The following is a 24,079-nucleotide window of genomic DNA, read 5'->3' as shown; positions in this document are numbered from 1 at the left end:
TTTCTTCTGTTGCTAGTTTTTGGTGTTGTGCTTCTGTCCCTAAAGAAGGAAGCTTCTGGGTGTGCATGGTCCCCAGCCAAACAGCTGGCAGCCAGCTCATGGGGATTCGTGAGGCTTACAGTAAAAAGCTTGCTAAATAGATGACTTTGTGGGAAACAAATAAAAATGAAAGCAAATGCGGATCCAAACTTCAATTTCACACAACAACAGCATGGCTGAGGCCTGAGGCCCCTCTGAGCCCATGTTCTCCCCCCCCGTACCCCCACAGGGCCACCCCAAGTAGGGCAGCCCAGGCCCATGTCCAGGTGGCTTTGGGAGCTCTCCAAGGAGGAGACTCCACAGCCTCTGTGGGCAACCTGTGTGGCTCCGACACCTGCACAGCACAGAAGTGCCTCCTGGTGTTCAGAGGGAGCCTCCTGTGCTCCAGTTTGTGCCCACTGCCTCTGGGCCTGGCCCTGGGCACCGCTGAGCAGGGCCTGGCTCCATGCTCTGTGCACCCTGCCTTCAGGGATGTGCAGGCATTGGTGAGATCCCCCTGAGCCTCTTCTCCAGGCTGAGCAGTCCCAACTCTCGCAGCCTCTCCTCACAGGAGAGGAGCTCTAGTCCCTTCATCATCCCTGTGGCCCTACATTTGATTTTTCCCAGTATGTCCAGGTCTCTCTTGTACTGGTGGGCCCAGGACCGGACACAGCACTCCACGTGTGGCCTCACCAAATCTAGGTAGAGGGGAAGGATCACCTCCCTTAACCTGCTGGCAGTACTTTCCCTGATGCAGCCAAGGGCGCCGTTAGCCTTCTTTGCAGCAAGGGCACATTGCTGACTCTTGTTCTACTTGGTGTCTATCAGGACTCTTAGTACCTTTTCTGCCAAGCTGCTTTCCAGCTGGGTGCCCCCAGCATGTGCTGGTACTTGGGGTTGTTACTCCCCAGGTGCAGGACTTTGCACTTCTCCTTGCTGAATGTCATGAGGTTCTTGACAGACAGTGCTTTGCTCCAGTGTGACAGGGTTCCTCTGGATATCTGCATGGCCCTCTGGTAAATCACACTCCTCACAGTTTTATGCCATCTGTGAATTCAACGAGGGTGCACTCCATCCCATTGTCCATTTCACTTTCTTGGACTTTACTGTATTTCATGAATCCTTGCATATATCTTGGTAAAACTAATTGATTTTGACTGGCTAAGTGCAGTCACATACATTGTTGCTGGTGGATGTATTTTGTTCCCAGCCAGATTATTAGAGACTTAAATTATTTTCCATCCACAAGGGGAGGAGTGAAAGAGAAATCGTTACATAAAGCTAGCTATAGTGAAGGTTTGAAATTGAATGCAAATGTAGAAAAATGAAATTAAAATTGAAATCAGAGCTCAAAATCTGTTTTTCTTGTTGTCTTTAATTTTAGGCTATTGTTGTATAATGCAATGTAGACAAAATTATGCTGTGGAGAATGTAATTATATAATTAAAGCTTTTGCCTTAATGCACTTGGACCAAAGAATGAAAGGAACCAAACATATATTTTTCCTGAGTGTTAGAGTACACAGGGAGAATATCCCTGCAAATGTTTCATATTTTCATGTTTCTTTCCTTTGTTTTGGTAACCCATTTTGACAACCACACTAGCTTTCACATAGTCTCTTAACTCATCTGTGCAATTGATTTTTTTGTCATGTTTTCTCTTGTGAGTGTTTGGCCCCCTACACAGTGCGGATAACTACTGCTTCAAGGTGCGCTTTACCTTGATGTATTTTAAGATAATTCAGCTTTCTCTGTCAGTTGGTGTATGTCTGGTGGGTTAAGCAGTGTTACCGGAGTTGTAGCAAGACAAACTGAGGTGTTTGCCATGCTTTGCATGTTCCTTCAGGGTTTGTAGCCTCTAAATGGGTGTGAGATGGTAGCACCAGAGAGTGGATTTAGCTTTTCAGGGATTTTTTTTTAAAGGAAAACATGTATAGTGTTTGTTCCATTAACATTTTGGAAAATAAATACTTCTCAGTGTTCAGTGCAGGTTTTTAGAACAAAACCATGGCCCCTGCTTTACAAAAGCTTTGTCTACAGTGAGATTTGACTTTATGAGTCTGATCATGCAAAAGGCAGGACAGGATCTTGTTTGTGCTCTCACCACTCTGTTGTGGTTTGGTGAATAGTTACACTGGCAGCCAATGCTACCAATGCTTTTGTTTTAAAGCTGAATTTTCTGATCTCTCTAAACTCCTTATACAACCAGATGAACTTGAAAAAGAGCATGTTAGTTTGTGGCCTAAAATTAAGTGCTCGGAATAAATGTTTAAATCACCACATAAAGAATGTTCAAGACATGTATTCACTCTCTGTCTGCTCCTGGCTTGTTTTTAAATGTGTTTTGAGCAGAGGGGAAATTCTTGGGTTTTATCTACACAAAAGTCATATTTCAAGTCTCAACACACTCAAATTTAAAATTTAGACTGGAATGTTTGCAAACTGAAGTTTGTAAAAAGAATCACAGAATCAGAATCACAGAATTGTCTAGGTTGGAAGAGACCTCCAGGATCACCTAGTCCAACCTCTGACCTAACACTAACAAGTCCTTCACTAAACCATATCACTAAGCTCAACATCTAAACATCTTTTAAAGACCTCCATGGATGGTGATTGAACCACTTCCCTGGGCAGCCCATTCCAATGCCTAACAACCCTTTCTGTAAAGAAGTTCTCCCTAATATCCAACCTAAACCTTCAAAATATTATTTTGTTTAGAAAAAAATATTTTAGAACAAACTTCAAAAGCAGAGGGCATCTTAAGGGAGCTAGAGGTTTGTTTTTTTTTTTTTTTTTTGTCTGAAACCTGGCCTGTAAAGGTCTACCTGTGATTCTGTAATCTATAGTTACAGACCTACGTGCGTACTCCTGATGGATTCCAGCCAGCTCATCTTTAGGAGTTGGTGCCATGGAGTGATTAACATTTTGAGGACTGGTTTTTGTTCTCAGGATGAAACATTCTGAGGACTGTTTTTTTTTTTTTTCTTTTTCTGGGGATGAGGTTTTAATTCAGGCAATATTCATTTAGCCTCTGATGCACTTTGTTCATCTTGGAGGACAACAGCCTGTAGGCATCTTGAGAAGTTCAGCTCTCCAGTGTAGACAAAGTTGGCTTTGGCTTAAGAATGATTAAGGAGTTTGGTTTTGTTTCTAACTCCCTATACATGGAAAGATGTTCTGGGCCTTTCCTCTTCCTCCTTGCTCTGTCCCATGGTCTCCAGCAAAGCTGTTTCCAGGCCAGTGTTTCATTTTGTCAGACTGGGCAGTGTTGTAAAAATTTGCATGGGGGTGCTGGCTTAGTTCCTTACAGTATCTTGCCCACCTGTACCCATTTTTCAGCAGCTACAGTTACCTACCTAGGTATGTTTCATCTCTTGCTTAGATTTACAGACTCCTGTTTCCATTTCTCTGTATTGTTTCTGACTTGATTCTGTTCATTGCTGAAGTATCTGGAAGTGTCACTACCCAAAGCAAGCCCTATAAGGTATCTCAGTTGTTTATCATATGATGTATGGATCAAAAGATGTCGGTTATGTTTGTGATATAGGTGCTCTTGTCTGCTTTGTGGAACTGAGATTTTGGCAGAAACTACTTTTTGTGGTTCAACATGCTTTTGAAATGCAGGAGTGAGGGCAAATAAGGCAAATACTTATCCCAAATGGAAACTTTGCAATTCTGCTTTTCAGCTTGAGAGACTTTTCTTGGATGCATATATTTAAGTCTCAAGTCTCTGAACTGTTTAAGGATTCTGAACAAACGGAGCTTTTTCCAGAAAGATGGAAAATGGTGGTGAAAACATTGTGCCTTATTTATCTTTGCCCTTTCCATCTCTGGTCTAGGGAATTTTCTAGTGTAGTGACCTTGCAGGAGACCTTCAAGTAACTGTTCTCTCTTGAGATACTGCTGCAATGTTAAGAGCAGAGGGAAGTGGCAGCCAGTGGGATATAGTCTTGCAAATTTCCCCAAAGCCTCATAATACATAATGTTCTGTAAATTAAGGAATCCCTTGCAGCCAGGAATCATCCATCTTGTTCTCATCCAGTCTGGCGGTAGACATGGTACACTCACCCTTCTCACCCTTTTCTTGCCCTGCTCTGATTCCCGTGCAGAAATCAATCTGGTCCACTATTTTCACTTGGTATACACTATAAATGCTGTATGTATTTATTTTCTTCCCGTTATAGTCTCTGTACAACAGGAGTGGTCCGATTACATATCAACAACTGGCTGGAAGTGAGTTTCTGCCTGCCTCATAAAATCCATTATGTTGCAACAAACTTTATTCCTCCAGAAGCAATTGAGAGAAGCCTGAAATCGATCAGGTAAGAGCAAGTCCTTCAGCTGCGGTTTGTCCTTTCACCAGGCCCAAGTATTATGCTGCAAATGATTGTACTGGCACAGCTGGGGGGATGAAAGGACGCTGAGTGGTGGGTGGCTGGGGCGTGAGCTGAGACAGGACTCCCTGAATCTTATGCTGAGGTATCGTGCTGCTGCTGTATACGTGGTGGTGCAAAGCCACAGCTTTCATGTTAACATAAGGTGGTTTGGTTAACATAATTGAGTTTGGTAGGCAGTGCTGCGGGAGAGGTCTGCACTATTTGCATTCAGAGAAATTGTGTGTTCATTTGAATCTGTTGACACAGGACTGATTTTTTGTAAAGAGGAAAGAGAGCCTGGGCTCTTTGATGTCTTATTTCTTGCTCTCTATGGTTACAGCTTTTTACCTGCAAAACTAACTCAGTCCTGCGTTCTTCCTCTCTTCTACTTCATTCTGTATTTCAGTGATGCAAATGTGCAGTTTTCAGTCAAATTCTTTAGGGTTAACTGTATGCCAGCACAGTGTCATTTCTTCTCTAGTCACTATGGCATCCAGTTATCATATAACCCTTTATCCCCATTTTGTGGGGAACATCTTATCTTGTAACATAAAAATAAGCTTACTCTGAATCCACTTACAGCAAAAGGATGATATTAGAGTGTCATTTTTACCAGCTGAGGTATCATGGCCTGGGAATAACTAAACCTTCAGGAAAAGTTGCAGTTTACTGGGCAAATATATTCCTTCTTTTTCTGCAGGCCTTACCATGCCTTATTACTTCTAAATGATGAGAAGTCATTGCTTAATGAGCTCCCATTGGACTGCTCTCCTGCCCTGGTGAGAGTAATTAAAACTACCTCTGCTGTGAAGAATTTGCAGCAACTAGCTCAAGACGCTGACTTGGCATTGCTGCAGGTATGGGGAACTGTAAGCTGAAATTCTTTTAATTCACAAGACATTTTCGTTCTTCATGCCAGTGGGTTTCGGTGGTATATGAGCATGCTAGTTTTTTTTCAGTGTGAGCAGAGTGCACAGAGAAAGCTTGAGCCTTACAGTGTGGGGGAGAGATGGGCGAAATGAAGATCAGTGGTGCAGTGATGGTGCTCAACAGTCCTGCATCCAAAGCTGAATCATGGGTTGCTGTGGAAATCCTTAACCTTGTCAAATGTTTTTTGATGTGCCACATGTTATTTAAACCCTGAACTTATTCTGAAGGCAGAGTTAAAAGATATAATATTTTGCTTTCATTTCAGCTCAAACAAGACTTTTTGGTCATCTGATAAGAATTTTCTGTCATTGTATGGAAGTCCTGGTGAGATTTTGAATTTTGCTTTTTTGCTGTCCTAACTTTTCCCTGTTTCCTTAATGCAGGTTTTTCAGCTTGCTGCACATCTTGTTTACTGGGGAAAAGCAATTATTATTTATCCGCTGTGTGAAAACAATGTCTACATGCTTTCTCCAAATGCCAGTGTCTGTCTGTAAGTAGTAGGAAGATCAATGATTGTATTAAGAAATTGGTGAGAAGTGCAGATTTTCTTTCCTGTCTGACTGGATACAGGGTAGATCTTTCGTTGTGTATGAATTTGTTGCAGTTGTGCAGAACACTAATCATTACATGAGCTGGAAATTGCAAAGCCACATATGAGTTTGTCTGGGGTAGGGAGCGGTATCAAAGCAGTTCAATATGCTTCTGCAGTGACATGGGACTTGGAAACAGTATTTACATTGTGATGCTACTCTTAGTATGTCCCATCCTTTAGTACATCACTGTGTCCATATCAGAAAAGGTTGTATGATCCTTAAGCAATGTGGAAAGACTTAGAAAACTTGATTAAGTTGAATCACTGAATATTTCACGGGACTGTCTGGGTATCTGGCACACAGCATCACCTGAAAAGAATCAAATTAGCAAGTCAGGGTAGTGTTGCCATCAATATTGTGTTGTTTCATATGATGGCATTTCCACTTACATGCCTTTCAGTAGACTGAAGGTAATGCAGATAGTCTGAGGGAAGGTAGTGGCAATCAAGGAAGATATGGAGGCAGCAGTGGATATTTTTGCTCTGCTGAAGATTGGCAACTTTTTCTGGGTTGTATTTTGAGATGTTTTTAGAATCTGTGTTGGAACTCAGTTATAGGAAAATACTTTTAGGTCAAAACTAATGGGATGGAAGTATAAAAATAGTCCTGAAAGGGACCTTGAGGTCATGCACGAACAGCTGTGCCTGTGTCATACATGGCAGTGCTGTTCTTGAAGACAAACAGTTTTCTTAATATTTAACTTGACTCTCCTGTACTTCTAATCAGTCATATTGCTTTCCTTGTTCAGCACAGGCAGGGAGAGCAGTCACATCTGCAGCTGCATTTAGCTTGTTTGAAGATTGTGCTTGTATACTGCCCATCCCTAGTCCTGTCATCTCGTGACTGACCAATCCCTGTTCCTTTGATCAGAGACTGCACAGGTCTAGACTTTTTATCATTTTTATTTTTCTTCTCTGGATTCCCTCCACACCCTCAGTAATACAGTGAAGCTGAATGTAATGCCAAGATGAAAATACATATTCTATGTGGTTACTTAAAGCAAGATGCAACATGCCATTAAGTACCCTTACTGTGTTTTTAGATGATAGAGAATATTTCATTTGAAATTGACACTTAATGTAATGCTTAAGTGGATAAATATTACACTGACCGGCAATATAAAACTGACTTCTGCTTTTATCTCTTTTCTGTAGTTACTCTCCATTAGCAGATGCATTTTCTTGCCAGTTTCGGGGCCACAATCTGCCATCGATGCTTTCCAAGTTCTCCCTCCCAGTGTCACTCTCAGAGTTCAAGAATCCACTTGCACCGCCTGTTCAGGAGGTGAGATGGGGGAGCATGCAAGAGCTGTTTGGACAGTGTATGGTTGCCCTGCTAAGGAGAAAAAGGACTGGTAATATTTCTGGAGTACCTGGTTAGGAACTTGCTACTGTAGGCTTAGAAGTTGCCACTTACTACATTTCCAAACGTGATTTGTTGTTTCATATCCGTGTGCCAAAAAGCTGTGGGGATTTTCAAGATGAAGCTGTGTGGATGCTCTGTGGTAGCAAAGCACATTCCTAAAAGAAAAATCATAATGCTGTTTTTCCTTGAGTGATGTAGTATGGAAGAAGAGTGAAGGCCTGTCATAAACTGTAGGGCTTAATGCAAGTTTGTGGATTCCTCACAATCACATTTACTTTTATTATATCCCATCTGTTTTTGAAAGCAAACTGTCTATTCACTTAGCTTTTGGTACAAAACTGGAATTGTTTAAAGGCTATTGCAGGAAGTAGATTCAGCAGGTAGTCAACAGAAGCCCACGTGTTACAACATAAGCATTTTGATGTTCAGATTTGGAATAATAGCATATTGATTTTCAATTTGTGTGCTGTTATTTTGCTTGATCATGGTTTGCAGCATTTCTGGGAACTGGCGAAATGCAAGAAAGATCTCAGTAATGTAAGACCTCCATGCTGATGCTGTTACATTTCCAAATGAAAAAACCTCTGAACAATCATTGTGGCAAAGTGAGCATAGGCAAATTTTTTAACTGGTATCTTGTCGTGCTGTTTGCTAGCCTTTGTACTTTGATGACTTTCTGTTTATATTAAATTAGTCACTGTTCAAATACCTAGAAGATTAACATCAATCAAGCACACAAACAATTGCGAGAGACGAATTTGTCGTAATTACAGGTTGGCAGAGATAATGATCAGAGATAGAGGTAACTACTTATGTAGCTTCTAATCCCCATAGTATATACTGGTCAGCTGCCATCTTTAGAAGCAGGGAAAGAGCAGTGACTACTGTTTTGTCAGTACTTTGCTGTAGTTGCAGACAAATCTCTGTCCTGAAAATTGAAGCTGAATCAATAGAGTTAATTTTATTTTAGCTGCAGTAGCTTTAGGAGGCATTTTTACTCTCAGTACTTTTTAAAAAATGAATTACCTGCTTTAGGACTTTTCCTTCAATACTTCTGGTTGTTTTCAGACATCTTACTTTTGTTTAAAATATATAAGTAAAATCTGCCACACACTACTGCAGTTATGAGGAAAGCCTTGAAACAACAGTGTGAGTCAATGTTTGCCAGAGCTGTTGGATGCTATAATAGCTCTTTTAGGCTGTGCATCTTCACTCTGATGCTCGCCTCTCCGTGATGGGGCTCTGAAAGTCAACAGCATGGGTGGTTTTCCTCATCCTTTTGGCATGTGTTCATGCACTGAGGATGATGCTGTGAAAAGCTATGGAACTGCCTCCTGCAATCTGAAAAGGGGAGGTGAGTTTCTGTGGTTGTGGAAGACTTGGGACTCCTTTGGCAAGACGTGCATGAGGATGAGCAAGACAAACCATAAACCAGTGGGCTGCTGTGAGAGATGGCTAGCTTCTTTTGTGTAAAGTTAAGCATGCCAATTCTTGAAGAAGATTGAAATGGAGGGGTGTTTTTGTATTATTATGTTCCTGTAGAAAAGGTACATTCCTCTGCTTTAATGTAGCTTTATAGAATTCCTGTAGTATTGTTTTGTTAGGAACTAGCCTTTTAAGGGAGATGAATCCCATCCCTATCCTGAGGTGGCCAGGCTCCAATTGTAATTAACAGAGATCTAGTTGACAGAGCAAGTAATCTGATGAAACGTGGGTGTTCTTTCTTTCTGCTGTGCAGCAGTAGAAGATGCTGCACTCTGAACTGTAAATATTATCTAATTGTGTTTGCTTTGCCTTTGAAAAAAAAAAACAACAAAGTTTGGACTTTTCATTGTAACTTTGTACATTGGAGTGGATGTTTTTTAATTTGTGGTGCTTTTTTTTTAAACGTTGAAGAAATTCACTCATGGTCATACCTTGTGCTTTTCGTCATGCTGACTGTACTGTCTCTGTATTTCTGAAGGTAGTCTGTACTGGAAGGTTGGTACTGTGGGAAGTCTAATTGCTAGTTACCTGTGAGAAGAGACCAACCTCCAGCTCCCCACGCCTTCCTTTCAGGTAGTTGCAGAGAGCAATAAGGGCTCCCTTGAACCTTCTCTTTTCCAGACTAAACTACCCCAGTTCCCTCAGCCACTCCTCACAGGACTTGTGCTCCAGGCCCTTCACCAGCTTCATAGCCCTTTTCTGGACACACTCCAGGGCCTCAATGTCCTTGTAGTGAGGGGCCCAAAACTGAACACAGCACTCAAGGTGCGACCTCACCAGAGCAGCATACATGGGGATGATCACCTCCCTGGTCCTGCTGGCTGCACTGCTCCTGAGACAAGCCAGGATGCCGTTGGCCTTCTTGGGCACCTGGGCTCATGTTCAGGCGAGCATTGACCTGTCCAAGCCATGGGCTGGCAGCTTCTTCAGGAGAATTCTTTGGGAGACCATGTCAAAGGCCTAGCTGAAGTCTAGGTAGATGACATCAACAGCCTTTCCCTCATCCACCAGGTGGGTCACCCAGTCATAGAAGGAGATGAGGTTGGTCAGGCAGGACTTCCCTTTCATGAACACATGCTGACTGGGCCTGATCCCCTGTCTGTCCGGCATATGCAATGTGATTGCACTCAAGATGACCTGTTCCATCGCCTCTCCTGGCACCGAGGTCAGGCTGACAGCCCTGTAGTTCCTCCTTACAACCCTTATAGATGGGCATCACATCAGCAAGTCTCCAGTCATCTGGGACCTCTCTGGATGACCGTGACTGCTGATAGAGGATGGAAAGTGGCCCTGCAATCCCATCTGCCACATTCCTTAGCACACTCAAGGGGATCCCATCTGATCCCATGGACTTGTGACATTCCAGATAGGGCAGTAGTCTCTAACTATTTCCACCTGAGCACTGTTTTTTTTTCTGCTCCCCATCCCAGACTTCCAGGTTGGGAGGCTGAGTACTCTGAGGATAGGTGGTCTGTCTAGTAAAGACAGATGTAAAGAAGGCATTAAAACCTCAGCCTTTTCCTTATCCTCAGTAGTGATGTTTTGATGCAGTTCCTTCCTTCTGTGTTGATGCAGTCACAATGCCTCATTTAAAAGAGAACACTTATTTTTTGTTTACTCAGTTACATGGATGGAGGCGCTCCATTCCTCTGGGTAGATGAAAAATGGGACACTGGCATTTTTGTACTTGGGGTGCTGTGGTATTTTTTGTCTGGCAGGAGGTACAAACAACCTGCAATACCCTCAGTAAGGATAAGACTGCCTTGAGAGCTTCAGTGCATGTCTACTTTCTGCTTTGGTGTCTGTCTGTCAGGTAGGTAGGAGGCGGCCAGGCAGTGGCATCTATTGAGACTGCCTTTGCAGTACATTGCAGTTGAACTCTTCAGTGGTTGAATATCCATCCTCTGTCAGTGGCCTTGTGCTTATATTTGCCGAGTTGTTGGTCTTTGGGTAGGGATCTCCATGCTAGCTTCCCTTTTTCTCTGTTTAATCTGCCTTGCTTGGATAGCAGTGCTGCAGTAGCATGAGGATGAGCCTATGCCTACAGCTCAGCTGATATAATGGCATCTTGGTGCTGCCAAGAGGAGGCGGCCCTGGTTTTCCTTTCCATTCTCAAGTGTGTGCACACATGCCTTCCTCCTTTCCCCCTTTCCTTTGTGCTGGTGCTCTGGCTCCTGTCCAGCGTGACTCTATTCACTTAACTTGTTTCAGCCTGGCTGGTTTTCTGCCAGGTTAGCAGGTGGAATTTGCTCAGGGGATCAGCAAGTTCCAGGACTGGCACAGAGCAAGGGAGGCACTTTTGCAGCTGGGTATGTGAGTGAGGAAAACGGAAGCAACTTGTAGCTAGAACAGCATTGATATCACATACTGTTACTGGGAAGAACTTAGCTGCATGTGTATGTAGCTTGTGGGCAATATTAGCTGCTTGGACCTGCAACTGTGTCTTGATCAAGAAGGTCTGAGGTTACATACAGAAGCCGAGGGTCTCAGTAAGCACGTTAAAATTTCATTTCAAAGCCACGTCTGACACTCACCTTCCTGCTTAGCGTCATTCTGTTTTCTCTTACCTGAGAACAATGTGATTTCTAAAGAATACAGCAAGCTTTTCTGCTGATAAGAGAATCTGCCCCTCTGATTTGCACAAGATTGTTTGTAGAGTTACCAGCTTTTTGCTCCCATTCTTGTTGATAAGCTAAGATGCCTATTATCATTGTGGTGGCATTAGCTAAACGAAGTGAAGAGCTGTGAGCTTTGAGTCTAAGTCCATATTCAGTTTATCTAAGATTACAGTATTAACTGAAGGTGTAATTCAAATTCCTTTTTTAAAAAAAGGATCTGAATATCACCTAGATCAGGTTGTACGTTTGTTGATAGGTGCTCTTTCTCAAAAGTTGTAGGAGATAAGGAGACACAGCCTAGATTCATTGCATACAAAGCAACTGGTTCAGTCTTTACAAAGAATATAAGTGTCTGTGTGCAGAGAACACCCACTTATGGCAGCCTGACTCTAGGGTGGCCTTACAGCCTTTTGGAAGAATATTCTTGTAGAATATTGCAGAGCAGTAACACCAGTCCTCTGGTCATGTCCCTCTATGCTGATACAGGAGTATCAGGAGCAGATTAAAACTTCAGAGTGCAGCAATCACTGCTTAAGTGGCAGGGTGTCATCCAAGGAACATTGCTCAGTTGAATTGTGAAGGGGGGTGTGCATGCGTGTGTGTGTGTGTGTGCACCTGTACAAGCACTAAGAAGAAGCAGCAGTTACAGCAGCTGGTTCTTTGAAGTGCTGTACACTCAGATCTGTGATGACCCATTGCCATTTTTCCAATCTCTCACTGGGATCTGGGATGAGTGGCAAGGTGTTCATTGGTGATATGAACCCCTTCATGCCCTCATGTGAAAGCACTGAAACACTTGGAGCCCTAAAACCATTAGCTCAACACCTTCCATTGAGAGAGTGAGTGTACCAGGCATGTGCTTGACAACTGCAATTGCTGCATAGGAATGTTTTAATTCTGCTTCTCAGTGCAAGGTTTTCTTTGTACAATATCGGAGTTTCTTCATCCAGATACTCTGTGCTAAGTTTCTTGGCAAACCAAGGGTAAATCATAATACTTGTGGCTTCCCTCCTCCATGCCTTGTAGCCTCAGCTAGTTCATCTGTTTGAGACAAAGATTTAACATCTCTGTGCTGCCCTGAGGAACGAAGATGATCTTTCCATCCATGAGGTAGAAGGGATGCACCTATGTGAATTAGACATCCCATTTTGCCCCTGCATCCCCTTCACTACAATAGTTCATTATCATAATACACAGTTATTATTGCAGTTAACTACTTCTTCCTTGATGGGGCTAGGATAACTGTGGAAAAAAACAGAGAAATATGAGAGCTGCCAGGGAACAGAACATGCATGATTAGTTTTTCACCTTTACTTGAATAAAGTCAATCCATACTGCTGGGACAAAGGCACCAGCAGATGAGGCCTCTGCCTTACACATCCGGAAGACGTGCCATGCTTTGTGTAACGGCACAGTGGAAAATGAGCGTGTGTGTCAGAGGATGGGAGTGGGAGGAGAACTGCATGCTGAGAAGGCAGTTGTCTTCTGAGAAACAGACTGCAAATGGCACTGTTCTGCTGGGCATCTGGAAGGCATTAAGAGTCATAAGAGCTTTTGTTGGCAGAGGTATGGAAACAGTAGGGTTTTTCAGTGTAGCAGGTTAAAAAATATGGCTTTCTAGGCCTGAAGGGAGGGAATGGTTAAGCTCTCTTGGTAAAGTGAGAATTCAGAGCTGTCACATAATGATCAAAATGGCAATATTAAACAATAATGTTTTATCCTTCATTAATAGGGGTATTCTGAATTTGTTTTATGCAAAACAGGATAAAATGTAATAGATTTGTTATTTGTAAAGCAGGATGGTTTGAATGATAAATGCTTAATGCATTTCAGCAAACATCCATTTCGTGCAGTGACTATGCAGGTGCTGTTTTACTGACACAGAGTGATGCTTAGTTCTCCAGTCAGACCATGAAGAGTGTGTGTCAAATTAACTAGATAATCCAGACTGGAGAAAGGGGGCTTACATATTTCAGCAGGCAAAATGTGCTGGTTCTTAACTAAGAGGATATCCTTGGGTAGTGAGAAATACTGAGCTGGGATTTGGGTGCTTCTGTGGTGCTGTTTTCCCTTTCCTGAACGTGTTGCTAGGCCCTGTTACCTTTGTGTTTTCTTTAGCTTTTTAGGCCTGGGAAAGAAACTACCTTAAGGAATCTGTGCAGGAAATGCATTTTATTTAACATACTACTGAACAGTTTTAGGAATGCTCCTTTTGATTCACAGAGGGAATGAATGCTAAATCCTGTTCCTCCAGGACCTGGATCTGAGCTTTCCTGAGTGTCTCAAACTGCCCAGATGGGCTGCTGTACAGTGCCCACCTTCTCTGATTTTATCAGTAAACACAAGGCAATGTATTGTTACCAATGCCTTCCATGCTGTGGTGCATACTCTAATTTGCCCAGGGTCTGCTGCGCCACGATGGGGGGTGAGGAAAGGGATGGCCACGGGCTGATCTGTGCCAGTGGGAACCATGCAGATGCTGCAGCTGACAGAACCCCTCAGGCTGGGGAGAGGGCAACTATGAAAGAAATAGAGATGAAATTTAGAGTTGATTGTTGAATTAAACAATGAAGAATATTTCCTTTTATATTTCTATCATGGTACTGGTGTTTCAGCCAAAAAAAAGGCTGGCTATGGCTTCCTACAGTCATTTAATGACTGAGTGGAGTCAGTCCTGGGACTGAAGCATACCCTTTCCTGGGAAGTTTCTCTCAGCCTTTTTTGCTTCAGGAAGAACCCAGCTAATCCAGCAGACTGAGACCAAGCATGGAGATAAGCTTGTGTCCCTGAGGGATGAAGAGCATTTCCAACAGACAGAGCAGCGCAGATGGTGCGGGGAAGCCCGCTCTCCTACAGACCTTTCTGGAAACTCCATCATAGCTCAGGACGAACAGATGGAGAAAGGATATAAATTTTGTGTTCATGTCTAGAAGTGCAGGCAGCAGAGTATTAGCAAAGCCTCTGCCTTATTTTATCTGTGAAAATGCTTGCTGCTTTTGGTAAGAAATAAGTTTAAACCTGGAAGAAGTATTTTTGTGTACGTAAGACAAAGTGGAAAAGGTGTTGGAGGTGTATTAGCAGTGATGGCACAATACACACAACTTAGGGCATGGTGCCTGCTATATATGCTTCACTGCCTGGTCTTTTTTCTTTTTTTCACTGCCTGGTCTTTTTTCTAGGACTGGATTTTAAGAGACTAAATTCCCACTGAAGTCAGGCTTATTAGAGATAAGCTTCAATGATCAATTTCTTTTACCTAGAGGTGGTTGTTCAGGCTCACTTCAATACAGAAGAACAATTCTCTCTGGTTTTAGAGTTACTCACTATCTCCAAGTCTCCCAGTCATGGCACAAAGACATTAGGCAGTCATTGTTTCAGGGAAGTGTCTTATAGTTGTAAATCTTTACCACCACTTTTGCCTGGCTTATTGTTCCACTGAGCCAAGGCTGTTGTCTCAGGGGTGGCTTTCTCTAGATATTTGCATAAGAGGATTGGAGTGAAGGTGTGTATGCAGAATGGGAGAGTTCCCAAGCATACAGAGCTGCAGCAAAAACAACTGGCTATTTTTGTAATTTACAAAATCACCAAAGTGGCCAGTGGAGGTTGGTCTAGGTCAGGCCCTACACAGCAGATTCTGCAGGTCTGGCAGAGCCTGTCTTTGTGCCTTGAGTTTTCTTGGATTTTTCTGAGGTTATTTTGGTCTATGAAATCTGCAGACCTCTTTAATTTGACACGAAACTAGGTAATTAGATGCCGCTGCATGCCAGCAGGTAGGAAATTTAAGTAAAACATAAAAGAGATCTTTCCATCCAGGCCTGCATCTGGAAGGAAGGTTTTTAGCTATGTAATCACTGGAATAAGCCTCTTCTATTTACAGGCTGATCTGAGATGTTAGCAAAATAATATGCAAATGTACTTGCTATCTTCTGCTAACTTCCCCTTCTCTAGATTTTCTTTTAAACATATAAAATTAATTACACCTTTCATGGAAAAGATGTGTAGAAGGCAATCCCAGATAAGATGTTTTAAAATTAAAATCCATTCAGCCTCAAAAAGTGGTAATCCCTGGAAAGACAGGGTGTGTGTTTATCTGCAAGCAGAAGATGTTTCTTTTGTGATTTGATAGCAGAGAAGGAACTGAAAATTAAATGAATTATGGAAAAAGGAAGATTATGTGGGCTGATGAACTTCATCTTGGGGGCTTGTATTTGAGATTTGGCCTGTTATCCTGATGATTAATACAGCAGAGCTAGCTTCCTTCTCAGAGTCTGAGCTCATTCTGTGTGTGTTTCTCTCACCAAAACAATGTTGGTTGCTATGAAATCCCCAAATAGCTTTTGTCAGTGAATCAGTGTTTTCAGAGCTGTTAGCTATGGGAAGGGTTGTCTATAGTGAAATGAAAAGGCTTTTTGTGTAGAAATTCAGACATGATGATGGGTTTTGAATGCTCCTCTAAAACTCCCGAAAGTAGGCCATGCCAGAAACCTACCAATGTTCCTCCCTCATTCTGCCTGCTGCTTTCAGCATCGCCTTTGGGACATTGTGCTGCTTCAGCTGCTGCAACACAAAGGTGTTTTGCTTGTTTGTTTAAGTTGAGCGTCATCTCTTGGCAGATTTTAAACTCTTGCCTGTCTGTACTATAGAAAGCTAGGTGCCTTTACAAGCATGGCCTGTCCTCTTATTGTGGAGAGATGGTGAGTAAATGGGCGATATTAACCCTGCATATTGAGAGGGGACTCCCTGGCAGCCGTAGGCTGCTGTTGCTTGTCCAGTTGTCTGCTGCCATCAGCATTACTTCTGCAGCAGGAAGGGATTCCTGGTGTGGCTCTGATACCCAGAGTCTCTCATGGTTCTGCAACAATTTCTCACCTGATGACAAAAGCCTCCTACCTGTGGGCACCTGTCTTGGTTGCTTCAGCTGTGTCCTGTCACCCTGCCCTCTCCCTGGCTTTCCAGGAGAAGATGAACTTTGGTCTGACCACTCTGGGATTAACCGTTTGGTGATTACTGGTTTTAGTGGGCGTTGTGTAAAAGCCAGCATGCTGATCCCGGGGCTCACACTGCTGGGCCTAGGCCATCAGGGCTGCATCTGCCTCATTTGTTTCGCATGCCCTGTGTCTCTCAGAAGGATGATCATTCTTTCTTTTAGCACCTACGAACATTTTTGTTAAAAGAGGACTGAACAGCTCTACGTGGGGTTGTATGGCTAAAGTATTAGGTATGGCCATATCTGTATGGCTAAATCTTCGTGTGGTGAGGGCATTCAGCTGCTCTGCTAGAACATAGCAGCTGCTGAAACTCTGGCAGGGGGGCAAGGTTGGTTTGTTTGAGTGCACTGGCTGTGCTGGCCAGTGTTGCATAAAGACGTGTTGGTCATTAGCAGTTTGATAACAGCCTAAACATACACAAATGCTTTGGGTGTAATGAGCACACATGTGCCTGGTCACCTTTTTGTGATGGAAAGTGTAGGCTGATGTTTCAGAGAAAATATAAAACTGTTCTCTGGCATGGAAAGCATTTCTGGTTGTGATTTCTTAGGCTTTGTGCATTGTTTTTTCTCCTGTGTTTTATTTCACAGGTGTATAATGTCTCTTTTCTCACTCTGCAGACTCAGCTCATTCAAATGGTGATATGGATGCTCCAACACCGGCTTCTTATTCAGCTTCACACTTATGTCTGTCTGATGGTGCCACCAAATGAGGAGGATTTCCGGGCCCAGGATGAAGACATGCCCTTTACTGCCAGAGTTGGAGGCCGAAGTTTAAGCACCCCCAATGCTCTCAGCTTTGGCTCTCCAAGTATGAGCAAGCTTTTCTCTGTTGTTCAGACTACAGCCAACTTCTAGACCTTTTGTTAGCGATGCCTTAGTATCAAGATAACTTGTTTTTGCTGGAGTGCTTGCAAATTATGAATTGCCCTTCTTAAATTTAGAGCTGGGCATTAGTGAAAGTCTTAAGGGCTTAAATTCTTGTTTTTATAAACAAGTAGGTATTTTTAATTTGTCAAGTTCTCATTTGGTTATGTCAAATATTTTAATATTTATCAGAGGTACTTCAGTGCATTTTTCCCAAGCAAATTTCTACTTCCTTGCTGTGCTAAAGAGTAACCATGAAGGACCTTTGGTTGCACTGCTGTTACTGCATGAGCTCTTGTTATCAGGAGAGGAAGAAAATTGTGAAAAATTGTTTTAAACAGCATTAATTTCTGTGGGCTGTAGAGCAGCATGCAGAAAATACCAAGCTGGCTGTCAGTCTCACAAATGGTTGATTTCTCTTTCCTGACGTATTTAATTTCCTTAGTGCCATTCTTCAGAGTGATTCTAGGAAAGCATTTTCTCAAAGAGTAAAGAAGATACAACACAGAAATCCCTAAATGTGCCTGCCTGTGCTGTCATGAGCAGCATTCTCAGAACGCTGAACAGCACTGTGGCTGGAAATCAGGATTGATACTCTGTGCAACCTTCAGCTTTACAGAACTCATGAGTTAGGGCAGAAATCTTGGAACGTGAGTTTGATAAGTTTGCGCTCTGCTTATTTTGTCTCACTCACAAGAGGATATTGCTTCTTGGCCTTTCTGCTTGCTCCCACCTTCTGTGTTGTTAGGCTTTTCATGTTACCACTTCATGGTATTCCAGCAGAGCTGGCTGGGAATTTTCTTTTCAAGTGTTTTTATGGACTGTTTATGGTCTCCAGAAGTAGTTTCCCACATAAATTGATGACGCTGTTGAAATATTTGACTTTCCAACTGAGAAAATTCCTGTGCTGTCATATCACTAGTTGCAGATACATGTAGCATTTCCAGAGCCACTTTCTACAGATTTGAGGAGATTGTTTGGAAAGACCGCACAGAAATGACCTGAATTGATAATCTTTATGTTATTATGCTGAGGAATGTAAACATTCTGTCTCTTTTCTCTCATCCCCTGATAGCTAGTAGTGATGACATGACTCTGACAAGTCCTAGCATGGACAATTCCAGTGCTGAGTTGATACCTGGTGGGGACTCACCCCTAAATAAAAGGATGACAGAGAATCTCCTAGCAAGCTTGTTGGAACACGAGCGGGAAGCTATCCTCAATGTCCCTGCTGCCCAAAATCCAGAAGATCTTCGCATGTTTGCAAGGTAGGAAATGAGTACAGAGCATAATTTTTTTTTCTTATCCTTACTGTTTTATTGAAGGATAGGCATGGACTCGAAGCAAATACCATTAGCTTGGCATTTTGGAAGATAAATTGTTTTGATTTTGTTTCCTTTATAACTATTTCATACAGTTTTTGACAAAAACTAATATGTATGTCACAAGAACACCTATTAACAAAATTCTCCATGTATGAAGGAGCATCAGGACATAAGACCCTGTTGTCCAACCATCACTGTTTACCTACCAGTTTTCCTGTGTCCACACATGGTAGATATAATAGCATAGCCTAAAAAAAAAATCTGGGTATGAAAACCAAAGACTTACTCATACTGACACATTTTGTGTTAGTATTTTCAAGCCAGATAGTCTTTATTTTAAGATTTCTAAACTACATGTAAATATGAGACAAAGAAAAAAGCATCAGAGACAAAGTCAGCCTGAATACTTCTACAGAACAGCTTACAAAGGTTTCAAGGACAGTTTTGCTGAGATAAGCTGCTTATTTGAGTAGGTTAGTTAGCTCTAGAAGTTAAAGTCACTATGTTGTGTGATTAGTAGCACCCAGTTTTGTTGTTACAAATTTCAACACAACAAAAATACACAAGGTGTGGTTCTGCATATGGTCAAAAGCAGAATGACTTCCTAACCAGCTATCTGTGAAAATGGTAGGGGGGAAATTTTTCCTTTCCTGAGCATTTCAAAACACGGTGGCATCACTGGAATGCAGCTTTCACTGTTTTTCATACTTGCAGAGCAGAAAACCACCTGGGGCAAGTTCTGTAACATTTTCCGTACTTCACAAATTCAAGTGGTCATCCCTGAAAACATGGTTTTCACCCTAGGATGGATACAGTCAAGTAGCCTACAGAAACTGTATTGGCAAGAAGTTGCTTTTCTTATCTGTGATGAAGTTTGCAGCTTCATCACCAGATAAGTGGTTATAAAACCTGTGAGAAAGAAAAGTAAAAATCATAATTGGTAGTATCTTAAGAAAGAATTTGTGGGGGACACTTCGGGTGAGTTTAGTGGCAATGCAGATTCCTAATTATCCTGGAGAGAGGAAAGGATCTCATTATTGCTTCTCTGTCACTTCTTTCATCTGGATAAAGCAACAATTTGAAAGCTTTTGAATTGCAGATGCCAAAAATGACTTCAGTTTCATCAGAAAATCAGCTGCCGTAATCAGGCAGCTGTCTTAATGATGTGTATTTTGCAGTTTGTCCATGCACTAGGTTCTTTAGCAAAGCCATGCTGAGCATCTGCAAAATGTTAATTTCCATTCCACTGTAGATTGAATTGACAACCATAACTCACTCTTAAGTCAGCAGTGAGAAAGAGAGGAGGTAGAGTAAATAGATTGGTCCTGTGGGTAGGATGCTAGAGTGTAAAAATAGCAATGTTTATACAAGATGCTCTTGGTTACTTGTGATTTTATGAGACACCGCAACTTGGAGGTCGTGCATGTATTTTCTCTCATTTTGTCCTGTAAACCATTAGAGATGAGTGTCTGGGTGAGCATGTGGCTCTTAGTAAAAGTATAAATAATTGTGGAGAAGCCACTGCAGTGAATGAGCTGATCCTCCTCATTACCCCAGCAGAGGTTACTGCATCAGGTCTGCTTTTCGCTTCATCTTTAAGAATAACAGCCTAATGAGAGCTGTGCTACAGCAAATAGCTGTGCTGTATCAGCTGCCTACCAGAACAAATTCCTACTATAAATGCATAGTTAGTGCACTAAATATACTGTAACTGACCTTCTAAGTATAGTTTTGTGTGTGCACGAAGGGATGGTCTATTTTCAGTATAGCAGTAAAGTTCAGCCTGATATATTTTCATGTGTCTATGCCTCTGAACTCCTGTTATTCATTAAACAGATGCCAGAAAGAACTTGTGCCTGTCCATTACTATGCAAAGCCAGTATTTGCAAGGCAGAAACCTTAAGGGGGAAATAAGGGATATGGGAGCTTGGCTTTAGCATTGGCTGCATTAATCCTCATAGCATGGAATCGGAATTCAAATCCAAGTTGTTTCCATAGGTGTTGCTGGAGGAGGGATGGCATTGTCCTTCCAGAACTACACTTGAGAAGGCAAAAAGCTCTTTTTGTGCTAGATCTTCAGTAATGTGTATAAAGTGTTCCTCAATGCACATCAAGCAGTGCTTTTAAAGACAGTTTGAGGCTTCTCTCCCAAGCCATGGGTGTAGAGTCACTTTTGGGATTTTTTCTTACTCTTAGATTGAGAAATAGAGGTTCTTTACTCCATAGAGGAATATTCGTAGGTGTTATTAAGCTGTGGACAGTTCTGCTCCATCTTCACGAAGTGTTGGAAAGGTTATCTCTTTGGCTAGATATAAGCTAATTTTATTTGAATGACTAACCTGAGATATCTTTTTTTTTTTTTGTCTGAAGCAGTTTAGGGAACTGCTATACCACCACAGTGCTGACAGCAGGGCAGCTCTGGTAACTTGAACGGGGAGGCAGGGAGGACAGTGATGAGCAATGGAAAGAAATAATCTTCCATCACTGCATCTGGACCTGGAAGCACACATCTGTCAACAGACATAGTTGTGCAGCTTCAGAGGGACCCAAATGCAGTGTTATTCTCAGAACTGCCATCTTATGTCCTCTTTGGGTCCCATAAATGTTCACTGCCTGACAATGTGAAGATAGTGCCTGCCTTCATTGGAGCTGTAAATGAGGGTGCTTGGTGTAACCCTTCTGTGGGGCAGTGTTTAACGACATGCCATCGTACTGGGCACTTCCCTCCGTCCTGCCTGTGCTAGTGGTTTATCCCTGTGTAACAGCAAAATGAGCTTTCTGTTCACTCCTCCTTTAATTGCTGTATTTTCCAGGTAGGAGTTGCCTGGGACAGATGAAGCAAGGCATTTCCCAGAGCTCTGGCTTGCAGGCATGCACATGGACATGGGTGCATGCACGCGTGAAGGAGCCCAGCGCAGAGTTACTGGGCTCGGGTCAGTCAGGACAGACGGGAACCAGGAGCAAAGCGTGGGGCTCACCAAGCCTGACCACTGACTCCTGTGGTGCACACGCCTGAGCTTGTTGTCCATGGATATGTCCTTATTATTTTGTTAGAGACAAATGATACATTAGTGGGGGAGAGCGGCCATCAGACTGAAAGAAATTATTCCTTTCTATCTGGTGCTGCACCTGGAAAACTGTCTCGTTTCCCTCTCTCTCCTCCCCCTGGGTCATGAAGAGCTTGGTGAAGGTGAAGGGCCCGTGCTGGCTGCTGGGCTGGGTCTGGGGCATGGGGCAGGTGGGGAGGCTCATTCAGATGGGGCTTATTCAGGCCAGCAGAGTGGAGGCTGAGGGGGATCCAACGCCTGCCTGCAGCACTTTGGAGGGCAGCTACAGCAGATGATGGAGCCAAACTCTCCTCAGTTAAACGAGGGGCAGCAGCACCAAGTTGCAGCTTGGTAGATTCTATTTGGACATTAGGGAAAACTTCTCCAGGAGGGCGATGCTGCCCAGGACAGATTACCCAGCTATGTGGGAGGATCACTGCCCTTGGAGAGTTACAGAGCTTGGGCAGAAAAATCTGCAGCGTTGGCAATAGTCCAGCTGGGACAGGAGGCTGGATTAGGCCTTGGAGGTGACTTCCAGCCAGCGTTTTTGTGATATTCTTTAATATCCTCTCTAGCTTTTATTGGAATGGAAACTATTTCATCTTGACCAGTTACAAATCCAGACTCTTTTTGAATATAGGACGGATGTATTTATTGGAAAACTCCTACTTAGGTTGCATAGCTGTTGAAAACTAGGTTGCAATCATCCACACAGAAGTCAGTTGTGCCAGGGGTTGAGAGTTTGGACAGTCACCGTGAGCAGCTTTGTAGGAGGGAGGGAATACGGAGCTTTAAAAATCTTTAAAGTGTTTTTTTGAGCAGTGACACAGGTTAGGGGAGGAGGAGCTTTGGCCAGGGACAGATAGCAACACAGTGCCCAGACAAGGCTAGACAGCATTTGATTCAGCTTGGAAAATCACAGCAAATAAATTGGCCAAAATGAAATGGAGAATTCTAGAAAGCAGTCCTTCTGGGGGAAGAATCTGGTAGAAGTGATAGGTAGTCATTTTTAGAAAGAAAGGAATGCTAATCCCCCTGCTAGCTAAAATGTGAGCATGAAAAGAAAAAAATCCAAAATCAGTGTTTTCAAAAATTACCATTAATACTTCAGGCAATGGTGCGTTTTTGAGGCACACAACCCCCCGCTTTGCCTGCTAATGGCCACTTCTCAGCGTGCTGGTTACCATCGACTGGGGGAAGGAAGCTGATTAGCCTAATTTAAATGCCCGTTGGGAGATACTGCAGGAGGCCAATGCACTCCACTGATAGGGGAAATGTAAATATGACTGGAGCCCGTTGTTTGTTTGCATTTCAGACTTAGCAATTATGTTCTGCATAACGGTGCCAACGTGAGAGCTGGCAGATGTACATCAAAGCAGAAGGGAGCGTGCAGTGTGTTGTGCTTGCACTGCGTGCTCGTTTTGCTGGGGAACTGCACACCCCTGGGCTGCCTGCAGGGATGAGGCAATGAGCTTACCCGTGGCCAGGGAGCATGAGGAGGGTGATATGAGCAATGGGGCAAGATGGGGAGCAAAGAGAAACATCAGGAGACTGGAGGTGACGGATAGCTTAAAACCACGTGTGTGTGGTGTACATGGAGGGTGTGATGAAGGGAGGCTCGTTGCATACAGACTCCTTTCCAGGTGTCCATGAAGGGTGGTGAGGTGACTGGAGTGCCCAGCCTGAAGAGCAGAAGACAACCAGGCAAGCTTCAGTCCTTCAGTGAAAGCAGGAGAGGCCCCATCCTGCCATCACCTGAATACAGGCAGGAATGCTCTAAGGGATATTTGGCATCTTTCAGGGGCTGTTCCTGCATGAGGACGGTATGAATGAACTGGAAAACAGATCTTGTCATCTCCACTCATTTTTACCGTCAGTTGGCATAAAGCAGCAGCCCAGTATGTTCCTAAACTGCAGATGGGTATGGAAACATGAGCAAAAGCTGATGAATTCCAGAGCAGAGCATGTGATGTATAACACATGGAGATGCACATCTTTATGTTTAACTGGAGAAATGACTCTGGCATATGTGTTTGGGCCTTGGCTAGTGGGAGTACTTTGAGTGACGTGCAGCATGGTTCCTTCATTTGGGAGGTTGTTAAGACAATTAAGAGGCTGTGCAGCAAACCTGAGCTATATCTGAAGGGCTGGCTTGGTGGTTGTGCTCTGAGGAGTCTTGGGGGAGCAGCAGCTTCTCTGCCATCAGGGATGCCATCATGCAGTGCAAAGCCCACAGTTAGTCTTTGACCCTGCTGTGACTGTGCAGTGCTGAGGTGAGCTGATGTCTGTGCAGTATGGTGGTGCCCAGCAAAGCGGTATCTGTACTGACTAACAAGGACTGGCCATGCAAGTAGTTGCTGTGGCTTTAGCTTAGAGCCAGGGTTTAGGGGCTCTTTCAGGACTTCGTAATTCCCAGGCCTTCTTTGTGGTGATTCTGGCCAAAATTGCCATCTCCCTATTGCAACCACT

The 24,079-nt window shown here is 43.1% G+C and overlaps 1 protein-coding gene across 2 annotated transcripts in view; it reads left to right on the top strand.

The window, feature by feature from the left end:
• The window catches only part of NPRL3 (NPR3 like, GATOR1 complex subunit), a 50,225-nt gene that overhangs the window by 24,702 nt on the left and 1,444 nt on the right, over window positions 1-24,079 (top strand). For both annotated transcript variants that reach the window (XM_032197447.1, XM_032197448.1), the window contains exons 7-12: window positions 4,202-4,339; window positions 5,094-5,250; window positions 5,707-5,813; window positions 7,071-7,200; window positions 16,993-17,182; window positions 18,314-18,506. In XM_032197447.1, coding sequence (XP_032053338.1) covers window positions 4,202-4,339; window positions 5,094-5,250; window positions 5,707-5,813; window positions 7,071-7,200; window positions 16,993-17,182; window positions 18,314-18,506 — 915 coding nt within the window. The remainder of the gene's footprint in view (window positions 1-4,201; window positions 4,340-5,093; window positions 5,251-5,706; window positions 5,814-7,070; window positions 7,201-16,992; window positions 17,183-18,313; window positions 18,507-24,079) is intronic.

This window comes from Aythya fuligula, chromosome 15 (assembly GCF_009819795.1).
Source record: "Aythya fuligula isolate bAytFul2 chromosome 15, bAytFul2.pri, whole genome shotgun sequence".
Taxonomy (NCBI): domain Eukaryota; kingdom Metazoa; phylum Chordata; class Aves; order Anseriformes; family Anatidae; genus Aythya; species Aythya fuligula.
The sequence above is the reverse complement of the archived record's forward strand: the minus strand, read 5'-3'. Positions and strand labels throughout refer to the sequence as shown.